Source organism: Phalacrocorax aristotelis, chromosome 18 (genome assembly GCF_949628215.1).
Source record: "Phalacrocorax aristotelis chromosome 18, bGulAri2.1, whole genome shotgun sequence".
NCBI lineage: Eukaryota > Metazoa > Chordata > Aves > Suliformes > Phalacrocoracidae > Phalacrocorax > Phalacrocorax aristotelis.
In genome coordinates, this window is record NC_134293.1 from 5,037,120 (window position 1) to 5,049,519 (window position 12,400).

The 12,400-nt window shown below is 43.4% G+C and overlaps 1 protein-coding gene across 1 annotated transcript; it reads right to left on the bottom strand.

Moving 5' to 3' along the window:
• Positions 1 to 209: 209 nt before the first annotated feature.
• On the bottom strand, positions 210 to 8,750 carry DDX52 (DExD-box helicase 52). The gene is made up of 15 exons (XM_075113465.1): positions 8,621 to 8,750; positions 8,202 to 8,442; positions 7,212 to 7,342; positions 6,829 to 7,014; positions 6,397 to 6,540; positions 5,622 to 5,733; positions 5,248 to 5,320; positions 4,892 to 5,095; positions 4,432 to 4,522; positions 3,774 to 3,896; positions 3,402 to 3,552; positions 2,939 to 3,014; positions 2,140 to 2,211; positions 1,416 to 1,508; positions 210 to 817 (listed from the first exon to the last, which is right to left on the bottom strand). The coding sequence occupies exons 1-15, from the start codon at positions 8,705 to 8,707 to the stop codon at positions 730 to 732; spliced, it is 1,872 nt and encodes a 623-aa protein (XP_074969566.1). The 5' UTR covers positions 8,708 to 8,750; the 3' UTR covers positions 210 to 729.
• Positions 8,751 to 12,400: the final 3,650 nt, after the last annotated feature.

The window sequence follows — 12,400 nt, forward strand, 5'->3', positions numbered from 1 at the left end:
AACACAGATAGCAACTGAAGTGGTGGAAAATGTGAGGAGCCTGGCCTTTTTGTGTAATAGGTATGGAATAATGCCTGCAGACTTGTCCTGCCAAGGCTGTATAGGCAGACAGGTACCTGTATTGAATCTTTTATGACCTTGTTGAGTCTGTTTTGGGATTTAAATATGAAACAGTACAGAATTATTAGAGTTTAAGGACACGTAAAGTATTAGTTACTTCAAAATTACTTTATAGAAGTAAAAACATAGGTGGAACAAGGCTTTACTTTTGCGTACAAGACAAGGGGGTTTGGTTTGCTTTTAAAGCATCCAGGAAGTCTTTGACAGCTGCATTTATCAAGCCTAACAGGAAGGTTTGTGTTATTCTGCCACTGCACCTTCTAGAAGTCTGACAAACATGTTAGGGACAATCTGAACACAGAACTGACACTATTTCCAAGTAGTAATAAAAAAAACCTGTGCGATAGTAACACAGACAGATGCTATTTTTGAACTACTGTTCAGAAACACAAGGCATTTACTGCAAGAGCACACTCTACAGCTTCTATAAGAAGCATTCAGGAATCCTCTACTGATATTTTAGTAGAGACTTTCTTGCATGTAAACATCCATCCTCACCCAGAAGGAAACATACTTCTCTCCCTTCCCCTTTGCTGCTATATCTCCATTCTTCTGTTCTTCAGTATGGACAGAGGCGTCAGCCCCACCTCACGAGCAGTCTGTTGCTATTCAGGTTTTTGAAACAGTCTGTAATTTACTGCCACTTTTATCTTCTTTAACTTTCTTTTTTTCCTTAATATTTTCCTTTGTCGCTTTCCTACAAGAAACACAGTGGAGACCAAGACACCTGAACATTATATATATAAAAAAAGAGGTATATAGCAGTGACACAGACATTAGTCATTTGTAGAGCTGAACATAAATCCTTCAGTCAGAACACTCTGAAATGTGGGTAATGGTATTCTTTATGACCACTTCTGCTATACCAAACTGCTACATGTCAATCTTCTGTGAGCTCCAGTCATTACAACTTAAGATCTGCTTCTTGTATTAATACTCCATGAGTTAAAATCAAAGCCATCCCTTTGCCAGAAGGGAAGCAGATAGGTTCTGTCTGGCTTTAAGGGCAGTGGTTTAAACTCAGCTTGCTATCACCTGATACATGGCAGCATGTAAGGCCAACTGATTGCATTAATCCAACTTCCAGTAGACAGATATTAGCACTAAAACGTCACCATCACTAAAATCCTTATGACTGGGTGGTCCATCCAAGTAAGTTATCAGTTATTTTGGAGGAAGCTTGCTGGGCCTGTTCTGGCTGAACAGCACCTCTTACCTCCTCTTGGAAAAAAAAAAAAAAAAAACAAAACACACACAAAAACCCCCACAAAAAAAGCCCCAAACAAGCTACTTACATTTTTCTTTTGGCTTTTTTTAAGAAGCACTGAGGGGTGGTACAAATGGATTCTCTTGACAGTGGTTTCTTAATGAATTTCTTCTTTTGTTTGCTGAGAACGACATTTAGCAAAGAAGGATTAAATTACTTTAAAGGGCAAAAATTAATATCCAAAGTAAATAAAACAGATAATGAAAGCCTTTATTGGTTGTTAGGGATTTATGCGTCTGAATATATTTTCAGTGTTGTTTATTCCAAGATGAGTTCAGCCATGTTAACTCCAAGACATTCAAACTTTTTTAATATATGCTTCTAATATATATACATAAGGATAACTAGAAGTTACAAAAAAGCATGAAAAGAAGCACTAATTAAAAAAATATTTATCTATATACAAACACCCCTACACCAATTTTTCTAAAGGTAACTCATACAAGTAAAGGACTTTCTTTCATGTATCAGAAGCCCAATTAATGAGTATGGGCCTAGGAAGTCTAAAGCAGATTTCAGGGAACTCAAAGAACAGTTAACTCCAGGAAAATGGTAAGTCAATAATTCTTTTTGTTTCCATTTTTGTCTGGGTAAAAAAAACTGCCACAACCGCCCTGTCTAAAATTCTTTTTGCAGCTCAACTGCAACTATATTGCAAACAACTAGATCTTCTGTAGCCCTTTTACACCCCAGCACCACTCCTGCAGGCTTCTAAAACGGGAGACAAACTGGTAAAGTTCAAACAAACATACCTTTGCAGTTTGGGAAAGTGTTTTATGTAGTCTGGCACAGGACAGCCAGCTCGCTGAATAACATTGGCTATGCTGGAAAGGAGAGGAGGGAAGAGATTAATTCCGGCAGCGAGTGCCTGGACAATAGATAAGTTTCTTTGGTGGAAGACAGCAGTCCCTAAGAACTAGCTGTTTTGTTGTTGGTCTTCTGTTTTGTTGTGGTTTTTTTTAAAGCAAGAAATAAAGACAGAAAAGCAAGTTTGAAGTAAGGCGAGGAAGAAACAAAGACACAAAAGGCTTAAATGAAACCAATGACTCCATTTGGACAGTTTGAACAAACTGAAACTCTAGGCAAGTACAGTCTTCAAGGAGACGAAATAAAATCAATAAGCCAAAACAGAGAATCATGCCAAGTTATTTTGGACACAAGCAAGTTAACTGGATTAAAAAAATAAATCTAAAGCACAGCATGAGGTAGTCATACTTTCTACCTGGCCAATGATTCAGGAAAACCAGAACAAGAGCAAAGTTAGTCGTAAAGACTGTTGAACCTCCCCTTCAACGAGGTTTATGTTAGAATAACTGAGTTTCACTGGAAGGTGCTACCAAGTAAGCCATCACGTTGTCATTACTGGTAACATGACTGAAAGAAGTGAAAGGACGCTAGTTTCTCTCTTGCTGCATCAGCGAAAGGCTTACAAAAAACCCAAACAAACATTAAAAAAACCCAAAACCTTAACATTGACACAACCATACGGTTCAGCACTACACTATACAAGCCATAGAAAACCATTTTTGCTACACCAGGTTTCCAATTTACCTCCGTAACAAAGGTTTATCATCTTCTGTAAAGAAAGTGACTGCTTTTCCTTTGTGCCCTGCTCTTCCAGTACGACCTGTCAAACACAAATTTTGCAAAGAGTAGAGACTTTACTGTAAATATCTCCCTCTATTCTATTCCTCTCACAGCCCCATATATCACAGCCCCAGCCTCCTGATGTGTGTTAGTATACTAGGCATACTACCAAGCAGCTGTCCCCCAAAGATTGTTCCCACTGAGTGAAAGCACAGCCATGTCTGAAGCATATAAATATTAAACTGGCAAAAAGTAATGCAGCTTTACTGAAAGTTGAACCCAGATATAAACTGGCTCAAGCAAAGTAGAAGCTAGTGCTGCAGTAACAGAGAAGGCTTGGTTTCAGGAATTTTGCTCATGCACAAGAGCATCTACATTAAAGATCTAGGAAATGAGAAAAAGAACATAATTTGTAACAATCACTCACCTATCCTGTGGATGTATTCCACTGCACTTGTTGGCAAATCATAGTTAATGACCATATTCACTCCTTTGAAGTCAATCCCTCGAGCTAGTAAGGCTGAGCAGATGAGCACCCAGATCTTTCCAGCTCTGAAACTGTGTACTACATTATCTCTCTAGGAAAAGAAAAAAAAGAGGTACTTGAAAGAGCCTAATTAGCAATCTGAGAAAGGAAGTGAACTTGTTTCCTGAAAGTTATGTTAATAAATAAAACTAAACCTCTAAACAAAAACCTGGAGTAATTTACTGTCAAAGTTACCTGAAGTTACATTAGAAAGAAAAGTAAAAAGCAAGAGGACTGTAAAGTGTTTCTTGAAAAGAAATTATATCCTCCTACCTGTTGCTGAGTTTTGTCCGCATGGATGACATCCACGTTGATGCCTTCATAAATAAGTTCATGGAAAAGCTCTTTAGCCCTCTCAATAGACTGTACAAAAACAAGGACTGGAGGAGCAAAACCCTGCAAAAGAATAAGCTTGTCTAAGGTTCACGTCCTTTTCCTACCATTATTGGTTGCAGACACTGAGCTACTAAAGAGACTTAACAAGCCCCAGTATTTTACACCTCAGAGGGTTATTTTTTTGACTAGCAAAATCTTTGGGAGTCAGAACTAATCAAGTTCAGCTCCACTGCCTTTGATGGGATGGCTCCTAACTTAAGCATCAGGCTGCATTTTAATCCACAGAAACAAACTGATTTTTTTTTCCCCCACCCGGTGAGAAGCCCAATGTAAAGAACCCACTCACACTGCCAATTAAAATTAAACAAGCTGTTACTAGAAACTGTTCCTGAGCAAGACTGAAATATATAACCAAGAACAGGGAACACTGCTTTCATTCATAGGTAGGGTACTTATTCTTCCTCTTGTACAACAGATTTGAACAATGGTTCAAGGTGTCACAGAGAAGTCTTTGCCGTAAGAAATTATGAGTCTCTGACAGAACATGCAGCTCAGTTCAGAAGTAAGCAGAATGTACTCAATCTCTCAAAAATACCTTTTTAATAAGCTCTCTCATTGCCGTCAGTTTTCCTGTCTCAGATCCAACAAACAACAGCTCTTGTTCTACTGTCTCTGCTGCAGAGTTTCTGAAACCAGAAATCCAACAGATGTGTGCTACCATTTATTTATAAACGGAGTTTATTTATAAACACTAAAACCCATAAAATATTACCTGGTGAATGAGAAATACTGCACAACAAATTTATTTCACCAGTACACATTTCTAAGATTAATGTTTATTTGATCATAAAGTAACGGGTAAAAGAAAACAACACTTTCCCCAGTATGTGAGAAAGATCTGTATGTCTACACTATTTTTTCCTGGAGACAAAACATCCTGCAGTACTAAGACTAACAACAGACATACAACCAAGCAGACTGATGATGCAAAGCAAGCAAATAATTTGCCCAAGAAATAAAAAACCACTAGAGTCAGAGTACAACCGCACACCTACCTTGCTCCAACAGACACCAGAACGACACTGTCAAGGTTGAGTTTACACCACTCCTCTACATCATGTGCAAAGGTTGCGCTGAACATGGCTCTTCTCACCAAGTGGGACGTGCATGCCAGGAAGATGGAGGCCAGCTGATCTCGGAACCCTGACTTCCCATCTTCAAACAGTTTGTCTGACTCATCCACCACCAGCCACTCCACACTAGGAACAGAGAGGTTTTCTTTTCAGTAAGAGTCCCTTGTGGAGAAGGTAAAGGTTCTAACAGACCATCACAAATGTGAGGACTACCCACACATCCGCTTTTCAGTGGCAAAGCCAGCATCAAAGCCAGATTTGATAAAGACTCTCGGTACCTGGTCAAGTCTATTGCTGGAGGATCTTGTTTCAGCAAATAAATGAGTCTGTTCGGAGTAGTAACTAGTATATCTGTAACGGAAAGGAAAAGCAAAAAAGCAAAACATTAAAAAAAGACACAAAATAAGCCAGTCTAACAGAGCCCTGAGAAACACTAATTCCAATCAAACCTGCCAGAGGTACAATTTAACAGGGTCCACTGTCAGGCTTACTTCCTATTTCTTCCATGCCAGCTACTTTTTTAGTGTTGAGCAATAGATTGCACATCTTGAGTGGTATTAGCCAATCTGTCTAAAACCACACAGGTCAGAAGAGAGAAGTCAGTGACATTTTTTAAATTTTCAGAAGCACTTCAAGTAGTTAAAGCAATTACCAAATTTCTTAGAAGACTTGGGCCCAAACTTCTTTGCTGCTTCAGCTGCCTTGTGGATCATATGTATTCTGAAGCCTGTCCCCTCAGCCAACTTGACCAGCTCCCGATGAGTCTGAAAAGGCAGGAACAGAGGTTAAATTTTCAAACCAATCTGATCAGCTTTTCTGACCAGAAAAACTGCAGGCAATCCCAAAGTTACATTTTCAAACATCACTCCGACTTCAGCATAAAGAGAAAGCTGTGTAGTCTTCTTAGCATAACAAAATGCAGCTTTCTGACGCATATTGTTGACTTTAAAGTTCTCACAGGTCTGACTACCGTATTTTGACTCTAACTACGCAGCTCCCATAAGCCCCTTCTCCTATTTCAATTAAAAAAAAAAAAAAAGGAACTGTGCCTAAAGTTGTGGGTTTTATTTCAGTTTAATAACAAAGCTTCTGTATAAAGTTATTAGTTGAAATTCTGTGTTTGGGACAAACATAAATCTCTTGTAGCAGTCTCAGATATGAAGGTAGATATTCAGAGCACCTAAGCATTGGGCAGTTTTAAAAGTATGATCAAAGAATCTTGAGCCTCTAAACCAATCACCAATTAGACTGAGATGCTAGATATGTAGCTATTTCATAGAAGACAAAAGACATTTAAATTAGCCTTTTCTGATTATCTGAGGGTAATAATGGAAAAAAATATTTACTAAGCTGCTATTTTACTGACTCAGAGTGAATACTTTGAAGTATATCAATATGACAACAACCGTGTTCCCCTCAACACACACCTGGCTAGCGAGTTCTCGGGTGGGTGATATGATCAGTGCTCTGAATCCTTTGTTCCTAGGTTGTTTCAGATGTGCCAAGAGAGGAATACAAAATGCCAGTGTTTTTCCAGACCCAGTAGGAGCTGAAGCTAGAAGTTCCCGACCCTGTAAGAAAAACAAGATGGGTGTTACCCTTTACTAGAAAAAAAAAAAAAAAAAAGAGGAAAACCTCCCCACCAAAAATCACATTCACATAAATATTAATGCCAAACTAACTCAAAATACATGAGTAAAAGCACAGATCAGGAATATTTTAATGGCTAATTTTGAACTCTAATGCAACTGATATCTCTCTAAAGCTGTGCAGCTAACCCCTGCCGTGACCCTAAAAAGAGGCGGCTCTCCACATTTTGCCATACTCCCTGTAACAAAATGCAGTACCAGAAAACTTACATGAAGCATGACAGGAATAGCCTGCATCTGGATTGGTGTTGGGACCTGGAAGCCAGCAGCTTGAATATTCTCCATGATTTTAGGGTGGATTTTGTATTCCTTTTGAAGCTGATCGAACGTGGCAATTGGGTCAGGAAGATCTGTTCCTTGAACATTGATCTTGTGTTGATTTCTGAAGCGGTTTATCTAAAAGGCAAGAGATTAACTCTTTCTTTCTTCGACAGCACAAAACTAAACATATATGGATTCATCTTATGGTTATTTTCCCCATACTCAGTCACCCTCCTCCCAAGAGGAATTACCATAAATGAACCTCAATTTTCAGACAAAACCCCCACAGAAACCAAGTAATCTGTTGCTACATTAGAATTCTGTGGTCCCACCTTTTCTCTTCTCAAGCGTTCAAGTTTTTCAGCAGTAGGTTTTTTGTCTTTTGTATCTTCGAATTTTGCTTCCAGAGAGGACATCCACTTTATTCCATTACTTTCTGACAACTCTGGCATTGATGCTGCTCCTGTTAGTTTCAAAAAATTGAAATTTCCATTAATAAAATTCAATCAAAAATTATTTGGTGAAAAAGGTCATCTCAAAACCTTTTTTCTCTCATTTTCACTACAATTAATGAAGACTCCAGAAGGATGGCAATCACATTCTCATGCCTTAACACTAAGTCAAGGGGTAATGGCTTTAAAATAAAGGAGGGTAGATTTAGACTTGATATAGGAAGAAATTTTTTACAACGAGGGTGGTGAAACACTGGCACAGGTTGCCCAGAGAGGCTGTGGTGGCCTCATCCCCGGAAACATTCCGGGTCAGGTTGGACAGGGCTCTGAGCAACCTCGTCTAGTTGAAGCTACCCCTGCTCACTGCAAGGGGGTTGGACTAGATAGCTTCTAAAGGTCCCTTCCAACCCAAACCCTTCTGTGATTCTATGATAATCTTGGCCCAATTATTTTATCAGCTCTGACACAGGCCAGCCAAAGAACCCAGAACCCCCTTTTTTTTTTTTCTGGCAAAAATGACCTACAGTACCTGCGGATGTAAAGTAAACTGAAACAAATAAGAAGCACAAAATACAGCAGAGCATTCTTCTGGGACACATAAATCTATAGAATCATAGAATGTCCTGAGTTGGAAGGGACCCCTGAGGATCATGAAGTCCAACTCCTGTCCCTGCACAGGACAGCCCCAAATTCACACTATGTCTCTGAGGGATATTCTTGAATATCACCAGGCTTGGCACCATGACTGCTTCCCTGGGGAGCCTATTCCAGTGCTCCACCACCCTCTGGGGGAAGAAACTTTTCCTAATATGCAACCTAAACCTCCCCTGGCACATTTTCCTCCCATTCCTTCGGGTTCTATATAAATACCTCGTGTCTTTTTCTTTTTTCTTTTCCGTTCACTGCTTTCTGCAGTTCTTTTTCTCTTTCCTGTCGTCTCTCCGTCGTTATTCCCAGCTCCATCCTCCTTCTGCTGGTCTCTACCCCTTCCCTCCTCTCCAGCCGCAGCAAGCCCCCTGCCCTCTTCCGCAGACCCCAGAGAGGCGCCCTCCTCGCGCCTGAAGAAGTCGAGGCTCTCCAGCGAAACTCTGCCGCCGCTCTCCTTTATCACCTGGGGAAGAGAGGAGGGAAAGCGATGAGACGCCGTGGCCAGGCCCCAGCGCCTCCCCGAGCGCTACAGCTGATAGGCCTGGGGGCCCACCTCACGGGAGGGACGGGGCCCTGGCGCCCGCCTCACGGGAGGGACGGGGCCCAGACCCATCCCCAGCCTCCCCCCGGTGGCGCCGTACCCCGAAGCGCCGCGCATCGTGCCCGAACCGCCGGACGTCAAAACGAGCACCGGCGCCCAAGCGCCGAAATAGCTCCTGCGCCTCCATGTCGCCGCACACCCGCTCAAAGCTGCCCCGGAAGTACCGAGCACTTCCGGGAGCGCGCCCGAGCACGTGCCTGGCTGGGTATCGTAGCAACCACCCCGCGGGGGGGTGGTGGTGTCATGGCGCCGTGTTGCCATGGTAACGGCGTGGTTAGGCTCGGCCTAGCCGCGCTCCTCTCTAGGCCGCACCGGGCCGGGGCACTGGGAAAAGCCATCCCCACATCCCGAGGGCGGAAAGCAGCCACCCCTTCCCTGCTGCAGAGGCCGGCCGCAGCCCCGGGGGGCCCCGTGCCAGCAGTGTGGCTGGGGGTCCCTCCCTTCCGGCCCCTTCCAGACCCCCAATGGGGCTGTACGGGAGGGGCCCCAGCAGGGTGGTGTTTGTTGATGCTTTATTCCCTTTTTCTAAAAAAATTTTAATCATCTGAGTGAAGTCTACACAAATGAGAAATATCGAATCCAGCATACGAGCTATAAAACTGTTCTACATCTTTATAGGCCGATGGCAGCATTTTGTCCTTTTGTGTATTCCTGATGGCAAGTTAATTGTGCGGACTGCTTCAGCTATTTTTAAGGAAGGGTTCAGCTGAATAAGAGGACAAAAGCTTTTGTGGGAAGTTTTTGTTCGCACATGTCTGGGCTTTGGTGATTTACAGTATCATTAGCTGGTCTCAAAGGACTGACCTCTCTTCTATCCATCACAGCACCAGCAAGTAGAGATTATCAGCCCCGCTGGGCACAACCACTCTGCCTCTTAGAGATGTAAACTTAGGTCCGCCATATTTCTGAGGAGGCAAAACCATGGCTTATTAGCACTTCTTATTGCCTGAATCATCCCTTGTTTTATATTCTCTTAGTGGACTGATGGGGAAGCCTCTTTGTGATCTGCAACAAGTGGCTCTGCCTTTCCCTGTGAAAGAAGAGGAATGTTCTCACTTGGTGTGATTCAAACCTATTTTGTTAAAAAATACTTAGGGCTCAATCCTGCACTACCCTCCTGATTTTAAGATGCACTTCGACAGCATTTCAGCATGCATTTGACATGAAGCCAGTTAGCAGTCCCAGTGACACCTAAATTAAAGTCAGGAATGTGCCCAGTTAATTTGTTTAATCCTTGATTTCCACTGATACAATCCGGCCTCACAACGGTGCTTGAAAAAAGAAATGCTAGAGGCAATGGCAGGAGCAACTGAGCAACTGGCTCAGCTCCTCAGGGCAATCAAGAAACTTTGCATAGATTAAGATCAGACTTTATTTAATTCATGTATTTATTCGTTATGATAAACTGTGAGACCCAATAGTACAGGTAAATCTCCTGGTAGTCTGTATCAGATCAAACAATACAGATATTTTTCCTGGTGTTCTTGAAGTAAAACAAACAGAAATCCAATTAAGCAACAACAGCATTACAAAAACTATTTTATGTAATAAAAGTCTCAAGGGCTAAACGTTTACACTGCCAAAGTCCGAGAGCCCTGAGAGATACAGGCAATGGCTGTTCCTCCTCTAACGTTCACTTCTTTAATTACAAACTTTGAGATGAAAAATTGCATAAACGCGATCCTCCCCACAGCCCCTATCTGCCTGATTTATTGTGCTTTTTCTTTGCCAACCTTTTGACTTCCCAGCAGATGGGTAGAAGCAGCCACATGGAGACCTGGGTGGGTGCAGAGTACCACGATGCTGACACTTCCCTCGTTTGTGTCCCCGAGCTGAGCCATTGCCAATGGCGTATTTACGGTGAATAAAGCTAGCACGGGCGAGACTTGACACCGCATCCTTCAGGCTGTTCCCAGGCTCAGGCTTCTGCTTTTCCACTGCGTAAAGTGACTAACGGTTGCTGTGAGAGGACAGGGAAGAATGTGGGGGCATTTGTGTAACAAAGAACTATAAATCATCTCCAATATCCATCACTCACCAAGAGATGCTGTCAGCAGATTCAAGAGTGAGGAAATGGGAAATATTCTCTTCATCAGTTGACTGGGAAATCCCTTTGTGGTCGGAGTAAGACACTCTGCTCCCGAGGCGGCAGCGCCAGGTGCCAGGTGGGCAGAAAGCCGTGCACCAGGCGTGAGGGACCCTCCAGCAGGAGCAGCCCCCAGCAGTATGCTCCCATCTTCCAGCAGGTGCAGCCACAGGGGCCGAGCTGCCTTACGCAGAGGTCGATCTGCCCTGGAATGGTCGGAGGGTCCAGCACCAGGAGCTGGGCTGCAAGGGAGCCTGTTCTGTGTTGGGGTGAAAGGGAGAAGTTGGTGAAATATAAAAATGGAGCAACTTAATTTAATGCAAAGCAAAACTGCTCTTGTCATGGTGTCGGGTTTAGCTTTATCTCCCCGGTGCTGCTCTATCAATTACTTGGTGCTAATTGCCAAGTCAGCGCTGACACCAGATGACCAGTGAGGCCTTTGCAGGGTGCGTGTGGTGAGGGAGCACAGGCTGTTCTCCAAAACCCTGCCGTGGACGCAGTGATTAATGCCCCAGCAGCCTGATGTAACCTGGGCAATCCCATTTTATTAGCAGTGCTTGCCGGGCTGGATCTTGATTCCACAAAAGTCAGCTCAAAACTGCACCTGACCTCCAAAACTGATCCCGTATCTGGATTGGCTGGAGCTGATTTCAGTCTTTTTCTGTGTTGCTTCTGCTTTGCTGAGCAAGGTGACATAAAGCCTCCCAGAGAAGGACCCCTCTCAGGTGCACGCTGTAGAAACCCCACAAGGCAAAGGATGACTTGCCTTGTTCCCTATGATTGATCCAAACCAGTAAAGAGAAAGCAAAGTGCCTCCTGACAGGGAGTTCTCACTCCATCTGCACTGCAGCAAACAACAGGAGACAGCTGCCTGTGCCAGCTAAGAGGGGCATCAACAGCCCCCTGGCCACAGCCACACTCAGGTGGGGTGAATGCCGTATTTATTGGACCAGCTTGTGGGCTTCATATTAAACCCCCTGCACCTGCTTGTACGTGCCAGGGAACACAGTGCTTCCGACACACCAGGGCTGGTGTAAAATTATAGCAGAGGAGGGTAAGCGTTAGCCTTGTTCTGCCTGGAGCTGTTGGCAGGATGCCTGTGGACTGGACTGGGGCGTGGGGGAGAGCCCTGGTTGTACGGTTTTCCCCTTTCATTTGTTATCCCTGCAGACAGTCCCTGGGACCCCAGCAGGTACAGGCAGGTGGTTAATAGCAGGGTACTCTTCCTGACCCCAAAGCAGCCCCCATCCCACAGGGGTGCTCAGGAGACCTCTGCAATGGTGTAGAAGCAGCCCAGGTGAGATGTATTGGTTGGATCATTGGGCTGTGCCCAACATATAGGACTGAAATAAAAACTCAAGATTGCAAAGCAAATCTGGTGAGCAGATTTATTTCATCACATGCGCAATGAGGTCAGAGATGCTTACCTGTAGCCCTGGGCTCCCCTCCTGAAGAAAGCCAGCTAAGACCACTATCTTTTTTGTGTGTGTGAGTGTTCATTTGTTTAGCAGGTATAAGACAGTAATTACAGGACAGCGCTTGTCAGTGGAACTTTTGCATATCTGCTCCCCACGTCCCACTCTCCTACTACATTATCATCACTAATATGCACATAACAGTCAATTAGCCTAGCTGAGTGCACTCATGACCTCTGATCCCTGCTGTGTTCCCCAATCCATTAACAGGCCCTCATCCTTTAGCTCTCAGTATGGATTGATGTAGAATCCATTCTCT

What these genes read in the sequence shown, in the direction of transcription:
- DDX52 (XM_075113465.1), bottom strand. Translation starts at nt 8,707, where the DNA reads ATGGAGGCGCAGGAGCTATTTCGGCGCTTGGGCGCCGGTGCTCGTTTT. An exon ending in CTATTCCTGTCATGCTTCAT is followed by an intron (nt 6,541 to 6,828) that starts GTAAGTTTTCTG and finishes TTTTTCTTACAG; the next exon opens with GGTCGGGAACTTCTAGCTTC. An exon ending in CCCGAGAACTCGCTAGCCAG is followed by an intron (nt 5,734 to 6,396) that starts GTGTGTGTTGAG and finishes CTGCCTTTTCAG; the next exon opens with ACTCATCGGGAGCTGGTCAA.